This window comes from Saccopteryx leptura, chromosome 3 (genome assembly GCF_036850995.1).
Source record: "Saccopteryx leptura isolate mSacLep1 chromosome 3, mSacLep1_pri_phased_curated, whole genome shotgun sequence".
Classification (NCBI taxonomy): Eukaryota; Metazoa; Chordata; class Mammalia; order Chiroptera; family Emballonuridae; genus Saccopteryx; species Saccopteryx leptura.
Window position 1 is genome coordinate 80639718 of NC_089505.1, and position 17786 is coordinate 80657503.

The following is a 17786-nucleotide window of genomic DNA, read 5'->3' on the forward strand; positions in this document are numbered from 1 at the left end:
AGATGGCGTGTCAGAGGTTAATGTCTGGACCTGGGGCCTCCAGGTGAGGCTGGGCTGGGCTTGGCCTCAGGAGCCCAGCTTGGTGTGTGTGTGTTCTGTATGGGTGGGTCAAGGCGGGTGAGGACCCCATCATACACATGGGAACCAGAGAGCAAGGTAAATGGGGAAGGTGGGTGGGAGGCAAAGGCAAGAGGGGGCCCTGTACTGTGCAGGCAGGATTTCCCAAGCCCGGACCCCGCTTGTCCCCTGGGTGGGGAGGGGGGTGCTCTCTGACCCTTGTGCACTGTGGACCCGGTTCAGGAGCTTCAGGACTGTTAAAGGGCTCACACATCCAGGTGACCCACTCTCTGATTCAATATTGGGCACCAGAATGGGACCACACTGATGCTGAGTGCTTCAAATTGTTTAGATGGACAGACGCCCTAAACATCCCCCTCCCCCGCCAACTGCCTCCACGACAGCAAGACTAGACAGAGCATCATCCCCTAGCGCCAGTGAAACACTTAGATGAATGGACCACGGAGTATTTAGGGATTTCATCTGGGGTCATGTGGTTGGTAAACTGCAGAGCTGGGAGTCGAACACAGCCCAGAGTTCATCTCAGGCTCAGTCTGGAAAAGAGGCAGACATCAGGGAGGCCAGAGCTGCCCCCGGGGACCAAGGGACAGCTAGCTAGCCGGTGGGATGGAAGGAGAAGAGAGGGACGGTGGGAGCAAAGGGCATCTGGGTGGTTTTGTGATTCTGACCCGGAAGCACCTGAGTCTAGATGGGTAGGAAGGAGCTGGATCCAAGGAAGGGATGGCGGCAGAGGGGAGGAGGGGAACGGATAAGTGGTGGAGGGCGGCTGGGGGGGGGGGGTGATGGGTGCGGAGGGGGGAGGAGGAGGAAGAAGAGCAGGGATGCAAGTTGAGAGGGAGCAACTTGTGTGTTCTCAGTTTCCTCTGACCGAGGACACTGCTAGGGGACAGGGAGACATGCAGCTGGCGTGGAGGGCTCAGGATGTGGCAGCCAAGGTTGGCCCAGGACCTACGGGGAGGTGTCCAGAGCCAGAGTTTAGGGCCAGGAGTCAGCAGTGTTGTCAGTCTAGGCGGCTGGGAGCTAGGTTAGAGGCCGGGTGGGTCTGGCTCTGGCCCAGGCTCATGCATCCATTGGGCAATGGTGGCGACAGAGAGAACAAGAGTGTAGAAATGTCCCAGAAGTGGTCGAGGGATGGGAGTGGGGAGGTCCTGGCCAGAGAGGGAAGGAAAGAAGAAGGCAGGGAGGGACTGCTGGCCAGCTCCAGGCACGTGCTGCACTGGTGAGTTCAAGAGGTAGGCCATGTCTGCACAGGTGTCAGCCTGGTGGCTCCAGTGCTACCTGGGTGACCTCACCGAGCTCTCAAGACAGCTGTGACCCCGTTCTATGACTCAGCCACCTTGCCTGCATGGTGCCACTGCTTGATTCCTTCTTTTTTTTTTTTTTTTTTTTTTGTATTTTTCTGAAGCTGGAAATGGGGAGAGACAGTCAGACAGACTCCTGCATGCGCCCGACTGGGATCCACCCGGCACGCCCACCAGGGGCGATGCTCTGCCCACCAGGGGGCGATGCTTTGCCCCTCCGGGCGTCGCTCTGTCGTGACCAGAGCCACTCTAGTGCCTGGGGCAGAGGCCAAGGAGCCATCCCTAGCGCTGGGGCCATCTTTGCTCCAACCTTGGCTGCGGGGGGGGGGGGGGGGGGAGAGACAGAGAGGAAGGAGGGGGGGTGGAGAAGCAAATGGGCGCTTCTCCTATGTGCCCTGGCCGGGAATCGAACTCGGGTCCCCCACACGGCAGGCCGACGCTCTACCGCTGAGCCAACCGGCCAGGGCCTTGCTTCCTTCTTGTGTTGATGTGGCCTCTGTCTGCGGGAGGCTATCGGGAAATGGGGGGGGGGGGCGTTCCCCGCCTGTAGTTTCCAGGTCTGTTTGCCCCCGTGCCTACCCTGTGCCCTCATTCGACCTCTGCCTCTCAGGTCACGGTCTGAGAGAGGGTCGCTGGGGGCCAAGGTCTCGGAGTGGAGTCATCCGAGAGACAGGAGATGGGACAGCACGTGTTCAGTGTGCCCTGGGCGGGGTGATGATGGCATGGGGGGGGGGGAGAGGGACTGGATGGAGCCCATCCTTCCCTGAGCTCATCCAGCCCCTCCTGTCATCCCTGCAGATCAGGGGACGTTGCACTATCTTGTTTGCTGCTGGGGAGACAGGTGCACACAGGTTAACCCCTGGGTGGGACGGAGCCTCTCGAGACAGCTTCAGGCTGGGGGTCCAGGCTGCCCAAGGAGGTAAACAGCTTCAGGCAGAAACAGTCGAATCCACCCTCCCTTGCCCAGGTGTCACAGCCAGCTGGCTAAGGCAGGACCCAACTCCGTGCATGCGTGTGCGCGGTCAAGGGTCACTCTGCCTGGGGTGTGCGGTGGAGGTGGCTGGAGAGGTGATATTTAAAGAGAGGTATCTGGGATCAGAAGGAATCTCACCATTGTTTGATGGGAGGCTGGCTGAGGGCAGGCCCAGTGTCCAGTGGGGTGGGACCTTTGAGCATCCAGGAGGAGAGGTCTGTAGGGAAATGAAGTGACACGTGTCCAGGGAGGGGTCACCCCGTTTCATGAGAGAATGGAGACAGCTGCCCCTGGCTGTGGACGGGTGCAGTAGGGCAGAGGCCCCTGTGGGGAGGGCTCTCCGGACCGGACTGACAGGGACTGAGTGGGAAATGGAGGCACATGGCGGCAGGGGTGAGAAAGAGCATGGCACAGAGCACAGAAATGGTCCCCAGCTGGTGAAGGAGGTGGGGGTAGGCGCTGGATGGTCCTAAAATGAGCCCCCTCAGGACTTGAGATGGGATGGGCTGGCATGGAGGAGTCTGGGAGGTAGTTCAGGTAAGAGTAGGCGATCCCAAGGAAGGAGATGGAGAAATTGAGCGACAAGTAGGCGTGGGGACTGAAAGGCAGGAGCACTCTGGGACTATCCTTGTGGGCAAGTGTGGACATCCAGAGAGCCTAAGGTGACCCTGGGCTGGCTGCTGCTGCCTGCTGGAGGGAAGGGAGACGGGGAGGGGGTCTTGCTTGCTCCCAGTCCGGAGAGCTGACAATCCTCCCTCCATCCCAGCTCTGATGAAGCATAGTCCTCCCCACCCCTCCCTCATCCTCAGAAGAGTCGTGTGGGCTCCAGGGCGCAGACCCCGAGAGGACGTACCGGGGCCCCCACGGCGCACTGGACAGATAATAAGAAAAAACAGCGGCAACAACATAGCTTTATTTGCAGCTTTGAGACTGGGGGGGGGAAGGGCAGTCCCTCGGAGGAGCCGCGCGCTCAGATCGTCAGATTTTGCCGGGGAAGGTCCCCTTTTTGATCTGCTCGGTCCAGCGCTGCACCTGACATGGGGCGGGAGGGAGGCAGGGGCGCAGGCTCAGCTCCACCCAGCCCAGCCCGACCCTTCGCCAGAGGCCCGATCGCCGACCGGCGCCCACCTGCTCACTCACCCAACTTATGGGGCACAGCGAGCGGAACACGTGGAAGTAATACTCGCATGGCTGCGTGCTCTTCCCCCGACGGTTCATGTTCTTAACGCAGCGGTGGTAGTCTGCGGGGAGAGACTGGGCGGTGGTCACGAGACTCCAGAATAGACCCCACACACACACACACACACACACACATACCCCTCCCACCTCTCCAAGATCTGGTCCTACCTCCTCCGGGCCAGGACCCTGCGCTCCCTCGCCCCGCCCCTCCCCCAAGACTCAGTCACACTTCTCTAGAAAAGACCCCGACCACTGAAGACTAGGCCAAGTCGCACCCTCACCAAGGTAGGTCCCACCCCGCTCCTGGCCAGGCCCTATCTCCCTCTCTGCCGCCCCGCTACTGCCTCGGTCCCGCCCACCCCAAGCCTGGCCCCGCCTTTCCCCGTAGCCCCGCCCATCCACGGGCCGGCCCCACCCCTACCGGATAGTGCGCGCCCCTTCGACCGCGGCTCGCTCCACCTCCCACCCCAACGGTCTCTGCTCCCTGCAGGTCCGGGCTCCGCTCCTGTCCGGTCCTCAAGAGTTGGGGCGCGCCCCTTCCTGCCTCCCTGTCTCACTCCGCTCCCCCTACCCTGCCCGCGAGGGCTCACTCACCCAGGAAGTTCTGGTAGCAGTTGCGGGTCTGGTTCTGGTTAGGGAAGCGCGGGTCGAAGGGCGGCGTGGGCCATCGCCCCTTTAACGGCTTCTCAAGGTGGAACATAACAGAGTCGGTAGCTCCTGCGGGGAGGGGGGCTCCGTGGGGCCCGAGGACCGCCCATCGCTCCGACTTACACTCAACTCCTCAACCCCACCCCATCCCCCGAAGCCCAGCCGCGATCCCACCCGTCCTGTCCTCACTAGGCTGATGTCAGCGAGTCGCTGGGTGGCCTGTGCGTGTTTTTCCGTTCGGGGTGCCGCTCGTCGCTCAATCTCGAGGGTTCCAGCCCAGGAAAACCACGACCCCTCGGCCTTATTGGCTGGGAACCCGGAAACCCAGCCAATGGAACCGCTGCGCTTGGAGCAAACGGTCTGACGCGGGGGGGGGGGGCGTCCACGTGGACCCCTCTTTCCGCCTCCCGTGGGTCCCCACGCATGAGCCCCCCTTGCGCGCGCGCACGCACTGAGGCTCGATTTCGCCGTCACCGACTCGGGCTTTTAATCTCTGCGAGGCTGGGCCACCCCACGAGCTCCCCTTCCCCCCCAATATAAAAATGTATAGGTAGCTCTGGTCTCTACCGGAGAGTGAGCCCCGCCCTACTTCTTCCCATAGAGCCACATGGCGCCCGGGGCCTGCGGGAAGAGCAACGGGTACGGAAGGGTGAGTTGGGGGTGCCCAGACTCGGGCCAGGTTTAGAGCGGGTCTGAGGGTGGCAGGGGCTACCTGGCCACGCCGGGCTCCTCTGGACACGTTAGCGACCGAGATTAAGTTCCCGTATCGTGCTACTGAGGGCTCTGGGAACCGAGCTGGCTGGGGAGAGAGAGAGCAAACACGTGTTGAAGGAAAGGAGTCCTGCTGCAGGAGCGGGCAAGCCTGAACTGAAACCCGAGTTTCCACCCGCCCCCTCCCGTGCCGCCCTGCCCTTCGGAGGTGTTTGTCTCCTGCCTCAGCACTAGCAAGCCCAACTCTGGACCCTTCACCCCAACATCCCGATGCACTATTTTATCTCTTCCTTTTAAGAATCTCCTCTTGTGCTCACCACGTCGCACACCTGTGGCTTCTCCCTGTCTCTCCCTTTCCAGCTAGCTCCTTGGACAGAGCCCGTCTCATATTCCGTTCTTAGTGGGTACCGTATAGTTGGAAAAAACACGTCACGTAAAATTGACCATTGTAACCATTTCAAAGTGGCGATAATTACATTCCCAAGGTCCCGCAACCACAACCTCTATCTGGTTACAGAGCATTTTCATTACCACCCCCCCAGCCCCATACCCTTGAAGCAGTCACTGTTTCCTCTATCCCTCCCAGACCTTGGCAACTGCCAACTTCCTTTCTGTGTCTATGGAGTCGCCTGTTCCGGACATCGGACACAAATGGAATTCACAATCTATATAGCAGGCAGGCATTTGGGTCTGACTTGTTTCACTGGGTGTACTGTTTTTCAAAGGTGGTGGCGTGGTGATTCCCTGCCTTCTGAGCTCCCAAACCCTGACCCTTCCAAGTCTTCATGCCCACGTCTCCTTCTTGCTGACAACCCCAGAGGTTCTTTCTCCCCGGGAGTCCTGAGCCGCCTGACCAGGCGGTGGTGCAGTGGACTGGGAGCAGAGGACCCAGGCTCGAGACCCCAGGTCACCAGCTTGAGCGTGGGCTCATCCAATTTGAGCAAGGCTCACTGAGCCCAAGGTCACTCAGTCTACTGTAGACACCCAGTCAAGGCACATATGAAAAAGCAATCAATGAACAGAACTAAGGAGCTGCAATGAAGAATTGATGCTTCTCACCTCTCCCCCTTCCTTCCTGTCTCCTATCTGTCCCTCTCTCTAAGTCTCTCTGTCTCTCTTTCTCTCTCTCTCTCTCTCTCTCTCTCACACACATACACACACACACCTGGGCCAAGGAGTGAAGACATGCTGTTTCTTCTTTGTCTTCAACTTGTTGGCCATGTCCCTCAGAGTCTCAATTTTCAAGAGCTTGGGTATGAGCGACTTCAAAGATGGCTCTGTCTTGGCCAAGGGGCCCTGGCCAGATGTCCCCACAGTCTCCTGAGATTCTCGGTTGGGCATCTGGGACACCCTGGCCTTCATCTTTGAGACAGGGGTCAGCGAGACGGGGGACTGAACGTCCTCCCACCTCGTTTCAGGCAGAGCGATGGGGACCTGGGAGACTCTGTCCACCTTTGGGCTGCCAGGGGCGTGCTGGAAGTGGGGGTGCTCTCTGGAAGGCCCCTTCCAGTCCGAGGGCAGCTTCTCCGCCTTGACCTCTGCCCACGGATGTGAAGTCTCCTCCACCCACATACCTGTGCTCCCCTTTGCCCAGGGGCCCTGCCAGAGTTGCTCCCTGACCACCACCGGCATCCGCTGTGGCGTGGCCACCTGGCTGGCGTGGGGGAGATCTGGGACCTTGGTTGACGTAGCCAACATATGGGTGCTTAAGAGCCAGGAGGGCAGACCAACCAGTTCCGGTCCCAAGGACACCTCTGTGGAGCTGGCCACAATCATCATCTTGGCAAAAGGGAGCTCCTCCACAGAGAAGGGCCTTCTTCGCTCCTGAGACACTCCCTCCGTGGCTAGCTCCCGCGTCTTGACCAACTTCTGCTGCTGCCTCTTCACCTTAGACTTGAAGACAGGCACGTCCAGGGATTTCTCTTCCTTCATCCTGTGGAGCTTGGCCTTCAAGCCATCCACAGTGATCTCCTGGGTTTTGCCAATCACAGCCCCCTTCAACTCCTTCCTGGTGGTGTTGAAGGGCGGCCCCCGGGCCACTTTCTGGTCCCGCATCCCCATGACCTTTGTCTCCTGGGCACCCACCACCAGCACCAGCTCTTTCTTCCCTTCAGGCTGGCTTCTCTCAGGCACGTTCCTGATAGGACTTTCCACAGGCCACGTGCCCAAACTGGCAGGGCCCAAAGTCATCTGGTACTGGGTGCGTGTGGTCAGAGCCTTTTGGGGTGGGGACAGAGGTTTCTGGTTGGGGACAGGGCGGGACACGGCCTTCTGGGGACTAGCCAGTGCACGTGGGGTCTTCCTGGATGCTCCAGGGATGACAGGGGCTTTCTGGGGAACAGAAGCTAGGACTGGGGTCCTCTGGGACTGGTCAAGAACGAGTGGAGCCTTGTTTATCGCAAGGGTGGCAGGGACAGAGGGGGTCTTCTGGGAGGGCGGAGGCTGCAGCCTCTGCACAGAGCACAGAGGTGTGGCCTTTTCGTTGTGACCGGGGATGGAAGAGTACAGGTCATGCAAGTAGATGCTGGCAGAGTAGGGGGCCTGGTGGACGGAGTGGGAGGACAAAGTGCTGGACTCCGGGTCCCTCAGGTCTCCCACGTTCCCTTGCATATCCAAGGGACTGTAGGAGCCCGGTGAGGAAACAGCAGGGCTGTTCTCCCACATAGGATGGGATGGGATCTCGAAGAAACCGTCAGGGACCATCGCCCCATCAGAATCAGGTAAGGAGCCCTGGGGGTAGAAGGAGGTGAGGGGAAGGCTGGTCAGGGCCATGGGGGCCTCTCAGACCCAGGGGTCTGGGCCCCCGGCCCCCTCCTACCTTGGACCCAGGGGTTCCCTCCTCCTCCCAACCCGGGGGTCCAGGCTCTCCGGCCCCCTCCTCCCTCGGACCCCGGGGTCCGGGCCCCAGCAGATAGCTGCCTTGGAAGAGGACAGCATTTGGCTGAAGGTTCTGGAAAAGATGCTGAAGATGGTCCTGATGGTGACGGTGGGCTTCTCTGGGAGGAGACAAAGATGTCTGAGCTCTCAGGGGCAGGGGCAGAGGCAGGAGGTCGTCGTTCACGTCCACGGAGGGAGAGGCCAGGGTGCGCTCACCGGAAATTCGGATGTTGGTCCGAGAGCGGTGAAAACCGAGGTCTGGGGGGGGCCTGTAGGCGCAATAGGACGGGACTTGGCTGGGTTCCCCCCCCCCCTTCTAACCCCACCAACAACAGGACAACACGGCCCCGAGCCTACGTTTTTTCTGTAGCTTTGCCCCCAGCGCCAGTATGCTCCAGCTGCGACCAGAGGAGAGGCACGGAGTCGCCCACAGCCTGGGACTTGAACCTGCGCTTGACGGTGGTCTGGCAGGGGGGCAGGGGAGAGAGGGAGCCATCAGGCGGCGGCGCCCCTCGGCCCCTCGCCCACAGGCCGCCGGGGCCTGCTCACCTTGGCCTTCCTCTGTTTCTGAGATGTCCGCGTCTTGTAAGGCATGCAGGGGTCAACAGTCATGGCTGCAAAGAGAGGGGGAGACCTGAGTCAGGCTCCCCCACACTGGGAAGGGCAGTGGGAAAGGATGAGAGAAGACTCCTTGGGGCGGGGGGCGGGGTTGGGAGTGTGAACAGTACTCAAGCCCGGGGGTCGAAGTTGGGAGGCGTGGGCGGTGCTCAGGCCCAGGGGGCGGGGTTGGGGCGTGGGCGGTGCTCAGGCCCAGGGGGCGGGGTTGGGGCGTGGGCGGTGCTCAGGCCCAGGGGGCGGGGTTGGGGCGTGGGCGGTGCTCAGGCCCAGGGGGCGGGGTTGGGGCGTGGGCGGTGCTCAGGCCCGGGACAGAGGGAACAGCTAACGATGATACCAGTGCTGGGCGCTCCACCGCGCCCGGCGGTAGAGACGCCGAGATGCGGCAAACCCAATGGATGCCAGAGCCTTCACCTGAACATCTGGTGTGGGACTGGTCCTGAGGACGGAGAGGGGCCAGTCAGGAGGGGCACTTTATTCCTGGCTTCCACACCTCCCTCACTACCCAGCCTACGACTCCAAGCCCCCAGCCCCTCCTCCCTCAGACCAGCTGACCCCACCCCCAGCCCCATTCCTGGGGACCCTGGGCTTCAGGCTCTCGGTCCTGGTTCTCTTTGGAATCTAGAACCATCACGGCCCTCTGGGGTCTGGTGTGATCACCGGCCCCACCTTGAGGCGCCAGGTGGAGGCAGGAGGTGCCACCTGGGCCGCTAGTTCCGTCAGGGGCGTTTTCAGAGTCTTGGGGGCCCAGAAGTTGGCCGGCTCTCGGAGCAGATTGATGAGCCGAATCCAGCGGTCAAACAGAAAGGCCACCTCGCTGTCGGGGGCGTCCAGCTCCAGGTAGTAGTAGCGGCCTGTGATCAAGCGAAGCTTCAGGCGCCAGGCGGACAGGTTGTGGACGTAGAGGTGGACCAGGTCCAGCGGGATCATCCTAGCGGGAGGCAGGAGATGGAAGAGGTCGAGCAGGGGATGGAGACAAGGGTGGCAGGGAATGGGGGGGGGGGGGATGGAGGCACCTGGTGAGGATGAGGTTGGTGCAGTCCCTGCTCTCGGAAGGCTGAGCGAGTAGCAGGAGATCTGGCAGCACGGGGCCGGGCAGGGAGGCGGCCACACCCATGGTCAGGTGGTTGGTCTTGTGGTGCACGTACACAGGGGCTCCTTGGCTGGTCACCTGCGGGGGCGGGGGCAGGGGCTGGGACCACTCCTTGCTGCGATGCTCCTGCAGCACCCCCAGATCGAGCCCCCACCCCCTGAACCCCCAGCTGCCCCAAATGCCCCAGCTCAGGAGGTCTGGTTCTGCCCCTCTCCACCCCAGGGCGCAGGGGGTGGAGAACCTGGACAAAGTCACTCTCGAACATGGGCAGCGGGCGGAGGGGCAAGTACTCGCCCTTCTGGAGGGTCTTCTGCAGCTGGCCCAGAGTGGGGACCCACTTCGGGGGGCACGGCAGTGAGTCTAGGCGCCTGATGTTCCGAAGTCTGTTCATGGCAGGTGCAGAAAGAGGGGTCACCCAGGGCACGGAGTCAGGGACCCGGCACCCTCCAGCCCACTGGCCCGGGCCCCCCTGAGCTCAGCGGTTCCAGGGAGTGGAGCTTGCTTCCCCAGGGTTTGACCATGGCCCTGCGGGGGTGGTCTGCCGGGTCGGGGGGGTGGGGTGGGGAGGAGCCTTCGCTGGAGGGGCTTTGTGACCTCATCTTACACAGATAGAACTCTTCCTAGGAACCCTCTCAGGGTGGGGGGCCATGGGCTCCTTTCTGCCCTGAAGATGTGGCCTGGAGTCCTGAGGATAGGGGGTGGGGGCGGGATGAGGGTGAGGAGGGCTGGGGGAGGGGTGGGGGCGTGAACCAGAACACCCTGTGGCAAACTCAAAATGGTAACAAGACAAGGCCCTCTGGGAGGGTCCATCTGGGATGTTGCAAATGGATAGTTGACCAAAAGGTTTCTGCCTCTTAAGAGGGGAGTCCCGAATACAGCCCCCCACTCATGACTAACCTTTCTCTAGACCTTGAGTAAGACATCCTCCCGCGGAGCCTCAGTTTCCCCTATTGAATATGTTTGTGTCCGTGGTCACAGTTGCTGTGTATTGAGTTATACAGAAAGGGGCATACCTTTTGCAACGAGCCAGAATCACAAAAGCTTCTCCCTAGCTGTGTGACCTTGAACAGGCACCCCCTCCAGCGTCAGTTTTGCTCGCCTGTAAAATGGGTTGTAATGAAGGCTCCAGGAGATTCTGTCAGTCAAACCCTGCTGCACTTCATGCACAGCCCAGAGCAGGCACTCAATGGACAGATGGTCCTTCCAAGTCCCTTTTTGAGAGCTTATTTGGGGGCCGGGGGGGGGGGGGGCGACTGGTGTTCTAAAAATAGTGTTTATTATTTTTTAATAATATGTCATGCGAAATACACAGTCACTGTAGAAATTCTGGAAAGTACAAACAAAATCACCCACAGCCTGACCAGGTGGTGGCGCAGTGGATAGTGCATCGGACTGGGATGCAGAGGACCCAGGTTCGAGACCCCAAGGTCGCCAGCTTGAGCGCGGGCTCATCTGGTTTGAGCAAAAGCTCACCAGCTTGGACCCAAGGTCGCTGGCTCAAGCAAGGGGTTACTCCGTCTGCTGAAGGCCCGTGGTCAAGGCACATATGAGAAAGCAATCGATGAACAATTAAGGTCCCGCAACGAAAAACTGATGATTGATGCTTCTCATCTCTCTCCATTCCTGTCTGTCCCTGTCTATCCCTCTCTCTGACTCTCTCTGTGGCTGTAAAAAAAAAAAAAAAAATCACCCACAATCCCAGCCCATACCTGCTACCCAGAGGCGGCCATTGTTGACATTTTGGTATATTTCCTTCTAGGATTAAACACACACACACACACACACAACCATATATACAGAGAAAAACACAAAACGGAGATCACGCTGTGGTTTGCAGCCTGCTCCTTGCACATCTGGAGCAGCCCCTGTAGCACCCTCTAGTGGCTGGGGACGTTTCATCACAGGATATCTAAATTACTTCACCATCCCCCACTGTTGGACACCTAGGTTGTATTTTTGTTTTGTTTAAATATTTATTGATTTTATTTTTTAATTTATTCATTTTTATTAGAGAGAGAGGAAAGAGAGAGAACAGAGAGAGGAGCAGGAAGCATCAACTCCCATATGTGCCTTGACCAGGCAAGCCTGGGGTTTCGAACCAGCAACCTCAGCATTCCAGGTCAATGCTTTACCCAGTGCGCCACCACAGGTCAGGCCTAGGTTGCTTTTTTTAATTTGCTGATGTGAACACTGCCATCAGGAAGACCTTCAGCTTGCAGCTTTGCCCTGTGTGAGCACTGTCGGTCAATCACAGGGGAACCATCTGAAGCCTTCCACTAAATATTTATTGAATGCCGTCCTGGCCAGGTAGCTCAGTTTTGTAGAGCATTGTCTAGATACGCCAAGGTTGTGGGTTGGATCCCAGGTCAGGCCACACACAAGAATCAACCAATGAATGTGTAAGTGAGTGGAACAAAATGATTGATGTTGCTCTCTCTCAAAAAATAAAAATAAAAAATATAAAACTAAAACAATCAATAAAATATTTATTGAATGCCTATGAAGTGCTGGGCACCCGGTGAGGTTCAGAACCTGCCTTACAGGACTCAGGGTCCCTGGAGCACGAATGGTCTCCTTTCTATGGCCTTACCCACTCAGGATCCCTCGTTTTCCATGCCCTGAGACCCTATGTGTCCAGCCCCCAACCAACAGTTCCCCAATTGAAACAGCTTCTTAGTGCATGTATTTGACAAATTTAATTTCCCTTTCTCCATCTCACAAAGGCTTTTCACGTTTTTATACAAAAACCCAGGCCTCCTTTCCCCCTCCCTCCCCACCCTAACACACAAAAAAGTAATAGTTTAATAAATAATATATATATACTCCTGCTCGGACCCAGAGGAGTGGGGGCCAGGGAGACACTGGGACCAGACTGCTTTAGAGATTCAAGAATCTGCATCCCTACCTAGTCCCTTCCCACTGGGGACCCCTGAGTCCACCTGCCTCCCACCCACCCCTTGAAATAAATAAGTATAAATAAGGCACAGATGTCCCCGCCCAAGTCTCCTGGAGGGACTGTCTCTAACTAGGGGGAGATTAGGTGGAGGGGGGTGGGTCCTCTGGCTGCCATACCCCCAGTCCCAAAATAAATAAATAAATAAGGTCTGGCGGCGGCTCTGGGTGGTGGGTCACAGCCGAGTCTTCAGCAGCAGCAAGCCCCTCACCGCCCAGTCCAGCGTCAAGTGCAGCCCCCCAAGGATTGCGTGGGCCGCCCGGATACCTCCCCAGGCTGAGGACGGTGGGGCCAGGGGTGGAGCTGGTGGGTCAGGGGGTGCCTGTGGCAGGGCCAGGCGGGACATCTGTTGGAAGAGGACAGAGGGTTAGCAACAAGACAGTGGTGCAGCAGGGGTCCAGGAAAGGGTGTTTGGAACCTCTGTTGAATCAGGTTTGGGAGTCCAGGCTGCACATTTCCAGAGTGTCCCTGGCCTTTGGGGTGGGTGTCTGGGTAGGGAGTTTAGAATGTTGGGTTCAAAAAATGGAGGCTGAAGCCCTGCCCAGCTAGCTCAGCAGTAGAGCGTTGGCCGATGTGTGGAAGTCCCAGGTTTGATTCCCAGCCAGGACACACAGGAGAAGTGCCCATCTGCCTCTCCACCCTTCCCTCTCCCCTTTCTCTTTATCTCTCTTCCCATCCCAAAGCCAAGACTCCACTGGAGCAAAGTTGGACCAGGCACTGAGGATGGTTACATGGCCTCCGCCTCAGGCACTAGAATGGCTCCAGTTGCAATGAAACAACACCCCAGATGGGTAGAGCATCGCCCCCTGGTGGGCATGCTGGGTGGGTCCCTGCCGGGCGCATGCGGGAGTCAGTCTCTCTGCCTCCCTACTTCTCAAAAAAAAAAAAAAAGGGGAGGCTGAGCTTAAAAGGTGGGGGGTCGGTCTTAAAGCTGGGGTTCCAGGGCCATGTCCAAGGGGTTGAGGGTGAGGTCTATAGAGTCGGGGCTGGGATCCTGGTGCTAGGTAAGGGCTGGGTACCGTGGACTCAAATCTTGTGCTGGGCCTGGATCTCAGGGCTGGGGTCTTAAATCTCAGGGACTCATGGGTAAGGGCTAGGGTCTCAAGTGTGGCAGTCACAGAATTGGGGCCTGGAATGGGAGCTCCAGGGTCTTTGGGGTCTGGGCCAAGGATCTTAGGGTCTTAGGTCTGTGGCTTTGGAGCTTGGGAACTTGGAGTCTCAGGGGCTGCTCACAACCAGGTTCTGAAATCTTGGGGACTTGGTGCTCAGGGTCTGGGGTCTTATAGTTTCAGACCTCAGAGTCTAGGTTCTTGTAGGTCTGGGGTTTGCCAAATCAGGGTCTCCGGTCCAGCATCTCAGGGTCTGGGAATCTCAGAGTCTGGGGGTTCAGAGTTTCCAGAGCTCAGGGCAGGGGACATGGTGGCTTGGGGCCAGGAACTCAGCGTCCTGGTGATGGTTTGGACTGTCAAGTCTTAGGACTTCCAAGTGAGAGTTCTGGGGGTCACAAGAGAGTGGGGTCTCTGAGTTTTGGGGGTTGAGATGATGAGTTTCCTGGCAGGATTTTGTAGCATGGGCCCTCAGGGTTTCAGCACCACACGATCTTGGGGACACTCAGGGCAAGGGTCTCTGAGCAGGAAGCTCTTACCAAGAGCTGCAGCCTGCGCAGTAGCCGGTCCAGCCGGGCCTGCAGGGCCCCCAGCTCGGGCTCCAGGGTCCGCAGGGAAGGGCCTCCCGTCTTGCGCAGCCACTGAACGTGCCTCAGGTAGGAGAACAGGTCTGCCCGCAGCCTCGTCAGCACGCCCGGGAGCTGGGGACAGGGCGCGGAAAGTGTCAGGAGCACCAGACACAGGCTCCCGCCAGCATCTAACCGCCCCGGGACGCCCTCCCCCACGGCTCCGCTCCCATCTCCACCCCGTCCCTCTGCACTGCTCTTACCTGCAGGGCTCCCAGCGCCCCTGCACTCATGGCCAAGGTGGGGAGGGAGTCCAGGTTGTGGTCTCCGTCGGCTGGGAATTTGTCTCTCTTGGAGGGGGAAAGAAAAAGCTTGGAGGGGGACTCTGCCCGGCTCTGCGGGGAGGGCCTGTCCTTTCTTCCCCTCCACAGACCTCACACTGCCCCCGGCCCTGTCTGGGCAACCCGGGGAAGCCCAGATCCCTCCCCCGATTCGGCCACTCTCCTCCGGGCCCCCGCCCATCCTCTCCGGTCTCTCCTACCAGCTGGGCGGCCAGCTGCCGAGTGTCCGCCAGGAGGGAGCGCGTCAGCAGGACGGCGCTGTCCAGCTCAGCCCGAGGGTCTGGGGAAGCCCTCGGGGGGCCCGGAGGTGGCCCTGGGGCAGCGGCTCTATCTGGCCAAAGGCTCAGCGCGACCAGGACTAGGCAGCAAACACCTGTAGGCGGGAGAAGGCGGAGGGCTCAGGGGGGACTGGTGGTCCGAGGAAGGAGTCCTGCGTCCCAGGGCGGAGCGCCCAGGGCAGGTTGCCGGCCGGCCGGGGCGGGCTTTCCTCTCCTTCTCCCGCTCTGGCTGCCCCGCCCGTCGGAGCAGACGCGGCCCCGGGCGGGTAGACGGGCCGGGCGTCTCCCGTCCGCCCCCGGACGCCGGAATCTGGGCCCCGGGGCGGGGCATGAGGGGGAGGCACAGGCCAGAACCTGCCCCCTCCCCGGGCCCCGGGAACCCGGGCCGGACTGAGAACAGGAGAGGGAGCCCGGACCGGAGGCCGGGAGGCCCGAGACCCTCTCCGGGAGACCCCCGCACCCGGAGGAGGGCCGCGGAGGGCCGGCTGCAGCGCGGGATGCCCCGGCACACCTAGCCCGGAGAGCGGGAGCCGGCGCGCGGCGCCGGGACTCAGGGCCGCCGTCCCTCGGGCAGCCCATCCCCCAGGGCCCCGCCCCCAGCCTCCCGCAGCCAATCAGCGCCCCCCGGGCCGCCTCGCTCCCGCCGCACACCCCCAGCCCGCCCCCGGGCCGCTCCCGCCGCTGTCCATCCGTCCGCAGCCGTCCGGTGGCCCCGTTCCTGTCTGCACCCCTGCCTCTCTCTCCCTCGTCCTCCTCCTCCTCCTGGTCCTCACCTCCTTGGGCTCTCTGCCTCAGTTTCCCCCGTGCAGCCTCTCTGTCGGGGGTTCCCTGGGTGTGTGTGTGTTTCTGGTCCCCGCTGACTCCCTGAGGCTCCTCCTGGGCCTTTGGGGGGTCACCTCGCTGCATCTGCCTCTGTGTCGGTCTAGTCTGTGCATCTCCATCCCCTCGCTCCCTCTGCCCACCCCGCCCGGGCCTCTGTCTACCCGGACTCGCCTCGCCTCTCCGCGGCTACCTACCCGTCGCGCCCTCCGGCTCTCCTGTCTGGTCTGTCGGTCCGATTCCGCTGTCTGTCCGCACCCCACCTTCCCCGCCAACGGTCCCTCCCTCCCTCCCTCCGTGTCCTCCCCAACCCACCCCGTGAACGGGAACCAACTTACTGTTCATGTCCCCACAGGGCAGGGGTTCCCCGAGACAGGGGGCAGGGAGCCGGGGGGCCTTTAACCCTTCCCTGTCCTCTGCCGGGGGAGCCCCTGGGGTCAGCTGGGCCTCGGCCTGGGGCGGGGAGGCATGTGCGGGGAGCAGCCTGGGCCGCGGCAGTGAGGGAGTGCGTTCGCCTGGGGGGTTATATAGGGGGCCGAGGCGGGCGGGCGGGGGGCAGGCGGCAGGGGAGGGCGGCCTGACACATCCTGACTCACCCTCCCTGCCTGCCTTTTCCATTCAGACGGAGCCCAGCGTCCTCGCAGGGCTCACGCCGCCTTTGCTCGGAGGAGGGCACGGAACGAAAAGTTGGAAAAGTTGAAAGGGAAAGGGAGGGAGGGGGGGTGGTCGGAGAGGGGCTGGTGAGGTCATTGGCGTCCCCTCCCTCCACCTCCTCGGCCGGCTGCCGCCCGCCCGGGGCAGACACACACGGCTGTAGCGCTGCGCCCTGGCTGCGGGCGGGGGTCGGTTGCACACGACAGGCGGAGAAGTGGGGAGGCAGGGGTGGGGGGAGGGGCGCTGGGGAGATGGACTCTCTGAGGGGGCGACTCCAAGGGGCAGATACATACATACACATATATACATACATACACACACACATATATAAATAGAGAGAGAGAGAGAGAGACTAGGACCCAGGCACGGATTCAAGAGACACCTGCACAGATGGGGTCTTTAGGGCAGAGCTGCAGAGAATGAGAGATGATGGCTCACAGCTAGGAGATAGGCTGCAGGAGCAGAGAGGACCAGGGACTCCCAGAGGAGAGGTTCTGCAGTCAGCGATCAGAGAGATGAAGGAGGCAGGAGGGATTTGGAGAGACCCAGAGTGACCCCCTGAGGAAGAGGCCCGGGTGGTGTGTGTGTGTGTGTGTGTGTGTGTGTGTGTGTGTGATAATGTCTCAGAGAGAGAGGAGCAGAGGACAGAAGAGACTCACAGAGACACCAAGGCCCGGTGGCAAATCAGGAGAGGCTGCAAGACACAGAGCGAGGGAGAGCTTTTCTCCAGGTGACAGGTTGGGACAGGAAGGCGAACGAGAACCAGAGGCAGGGATATCGGGCAAGAGAGACATGGAGACAGGCCGCCGTAGAGGGGGTACCTCCGGCCACAGCCTGTGACCCTCCGTGCCTCAGTTTCCCCTGTGAAACTGTGGGTCGCTGAGTATGCACACTAACCCACCCCCCCAGACGCCTTGGTGTGGACAGAGTTCACTCATGCAATGCACATGTTCAGCTCCTAATGAATGCGAACCATTGCTGTTTGTGCTGGTTTTTATGAAGACACTCGGGGAGACAGAGAAAAAGAGGTGGCTACCGAGAGAGACACTGATGTGGCCTGTAGGCCAGACAGAGCAAGGGTGAGGGAACCGTGCAGAGGGCGGCTCAGCGGGGAGCTGAGGGAGGCCGGCTTGTTGGGTGCCCTGCAGGAACGGGAACACACACAGAATCATTGGAGGATAGAGGGGGATTCAGGGGACAGCAATGTTGACAGTCCCACAGGTGGTGGGCGCCAGGTGTATGTGGTCGTGGTGGGACGGGGGCTCAAGGCAGAGCAGTGGGGGACCGAGACAGAACCCATGTCCGCAGGAGCACCCCACCCTGCTGCCCCAGGTAGGCAGGTAAAGATGGAATGGCAGTGAGGAGACAGAAAAGGTGACACGCAAAGCCAACAGTCTCCCTGCAGACCCCCCTCTCTGCCCTGGCCCCCAGACTGAGCTGAGCTGGCAGGGGGGCTCTGGGGATGAATGGCAGCTGGAGTCATCCCCCACCACTAGGGGGGCAACAGCTCAGGTCCCCAGGGAGGTGAGGTCACAGCCCCCCCACAGTGGGATATGACCTCATCGCCTCAGGTAAGCACACGCGCTCTCTCTCT

At 60.4% G+C, this 17786-nt stretch overlaps 3 protein-coding genes across 6 annotated transcripts; all 3 read right to left on the reverse strand.

The window, feature by feature from the left end:
• Positions 1-3245: 3245 nt before the first annotated feature.
• Positions 3246-5018, reverse strand: COX6B2 (cytochrome c oxidase subunit 6B2). 4 transcript variants are annotated; one of them, XM_066371957.1, is made up of 5 exons: positions 4892-4980; positions 4747-4800; positions 4126-4248; positions 3493-3593; positions 3246-3384 (listed from the first exon to the last, which is right to left on the reverse strand). In XM_066371957.1, exons 3-5 carry the CDS (start codon positions 4229-4231, stop codon positions 3331-3333), a joined length of 261 nt encoding a protein of 86 aa, XP_066228054.1. In that variant the 5' UTR covers positions 4232-4248; positions 4747-4800; positions 4892-4980; the 3' UTR covers positions 3246-3330. The 4 variants fall into 4 exon arrangements, with proteins under 4 accessions (XP_066228054.1, XP_066228053.1, XP_066228052.1 ...); XM_066371956.1 differs by lacking the exon at positions 4747-4800 and having other exon boundaries at positions 4892-5018; XM_066371955.1 differs by lacking the exons at positions 4747-4800; positions 4892-4980 and adding an exon at positions 4369-4585.
• Positions 4765-9866, reverse strand: GARIN5B (golgi associated RAB2 interactor family member 5B). Its single transcript, XM_066372603.1, has 11 exons — positions 9717-9866; positions 9399-9553; positions 9052-9313; positions 8797-8821; positions 8317-8381; positions 8125-8231; positions 7984-8036; positions 7741-7886; positions 6076-7620; positions 4892-4978; positions 4765-4800 (listed from the first exon to the last, which is right to left on the reverse strand). The coding sequence occupies exons 1-11, from the start codon at positions 9864-9866 to the stop codon at positions 4765-4767; spliced, it is 2631 nt and encodes an 876-aa protein (XP_066228700.1).
• Positions 9867-12335: 2469 nt separating this feature from the next.
• Positions 12336-14665, reverse strand: IL11 (interleukin 11). Its single transcript, XM_066371958.1, has 4 exons — positions 14642-14665; positions 14364-14450; positions 14074-14235; positions 12336-12774 (listed from the first exon to the last, which is right to left on the reverse strand). Exons 2-4 carry the CDS (start codon positions 14391-14393, stop codon positions 12604-12606), a joined length of 363 nt encoding a protein of 120 aa, XP_066228055.1. The 5' UTR covers positions 14394-14450; positions 14642-14665; the 3' UTR covers positions 12336-12603.
• Between the last annotated feature and the right edge of the window lie 3121 nt (positions 14666-17786).

What these genes read in the sequence shown, in the direction of transcription:
- COX6B2 (XM_066371956.1), bottom strand. Translation starts at nt 4,231, where the DNA reads ATGTTCCACCTTGAGAAGCCGTTAAAGGGGCGATGGCCCACGCCGCCC. An exon ending in CTGCTACCAGAACTTCCTGG is followed by an intron (nt 3,594 to 4,125) that starts GTGAGTGAGCCC and finishes CTCTCCCCGCAG; the next exon opens with ACTACCACCGCTGCGTTAAG. An exon ending in CGCTGTGCCCCATAAGTTGG is followed by an intron (nt 3,385 to 3,492) that starts GTGAGTGAGCAG and finishes GCCCCATGTCAG; the next exon opens with GTGCAGCGCTGGACCGAGCA.
- GARIN5B (XM_066372603.1), bottom strand. Translation starts at nt 9,866, where the DNA reads ATGAACAGACTTCGGAACATCAGGCGCCTAGACTCACTGCCGTGCCCC. An exon ending in TCGAGAGTGACTTTGTCCAG is followed by an intron (nt 9,554 to 9,716) that starts GTTCTCCACCCC and finishes CCGCCCCCGCAG; the next exon opens with GTGACCAGCCAAGGAGCCCC. An exon ending in GACCAACATCCGAATTTCCG is followed by an intron (nt 7,887 to 7,983) that starts GTGAGCGCACCC and finishes GTCTCCTCCCAG; the next exon opens with AGAAGCCCACCGTCACCATC.
- IL11 (XM_066371958.1), bottom strand. Translation starts at nt 14,393, where the DNA reads ATGAGTGCAGGGGCGCTGGGAGCCCTGCAG. An exon ending in GGGCGCTGGGAGCCCTGCAG is followed by an intron (nt 14,236 to 14,363) that starts GTAAGAGCAGTG and finishes CCCTGTCCCCAG; the next exon opens with CTCCCGGGCGTGCTGACGAG. An exon ending in TGCGCAGGCTGCAGCTCTTG is followed by an intron (nt 12,775 to 14,073) that starts GTAAGAGCTTCC and finishes CTCTTCCAACAG; the next exon opens with ATGTCCCGCCTGGCCCTGCC.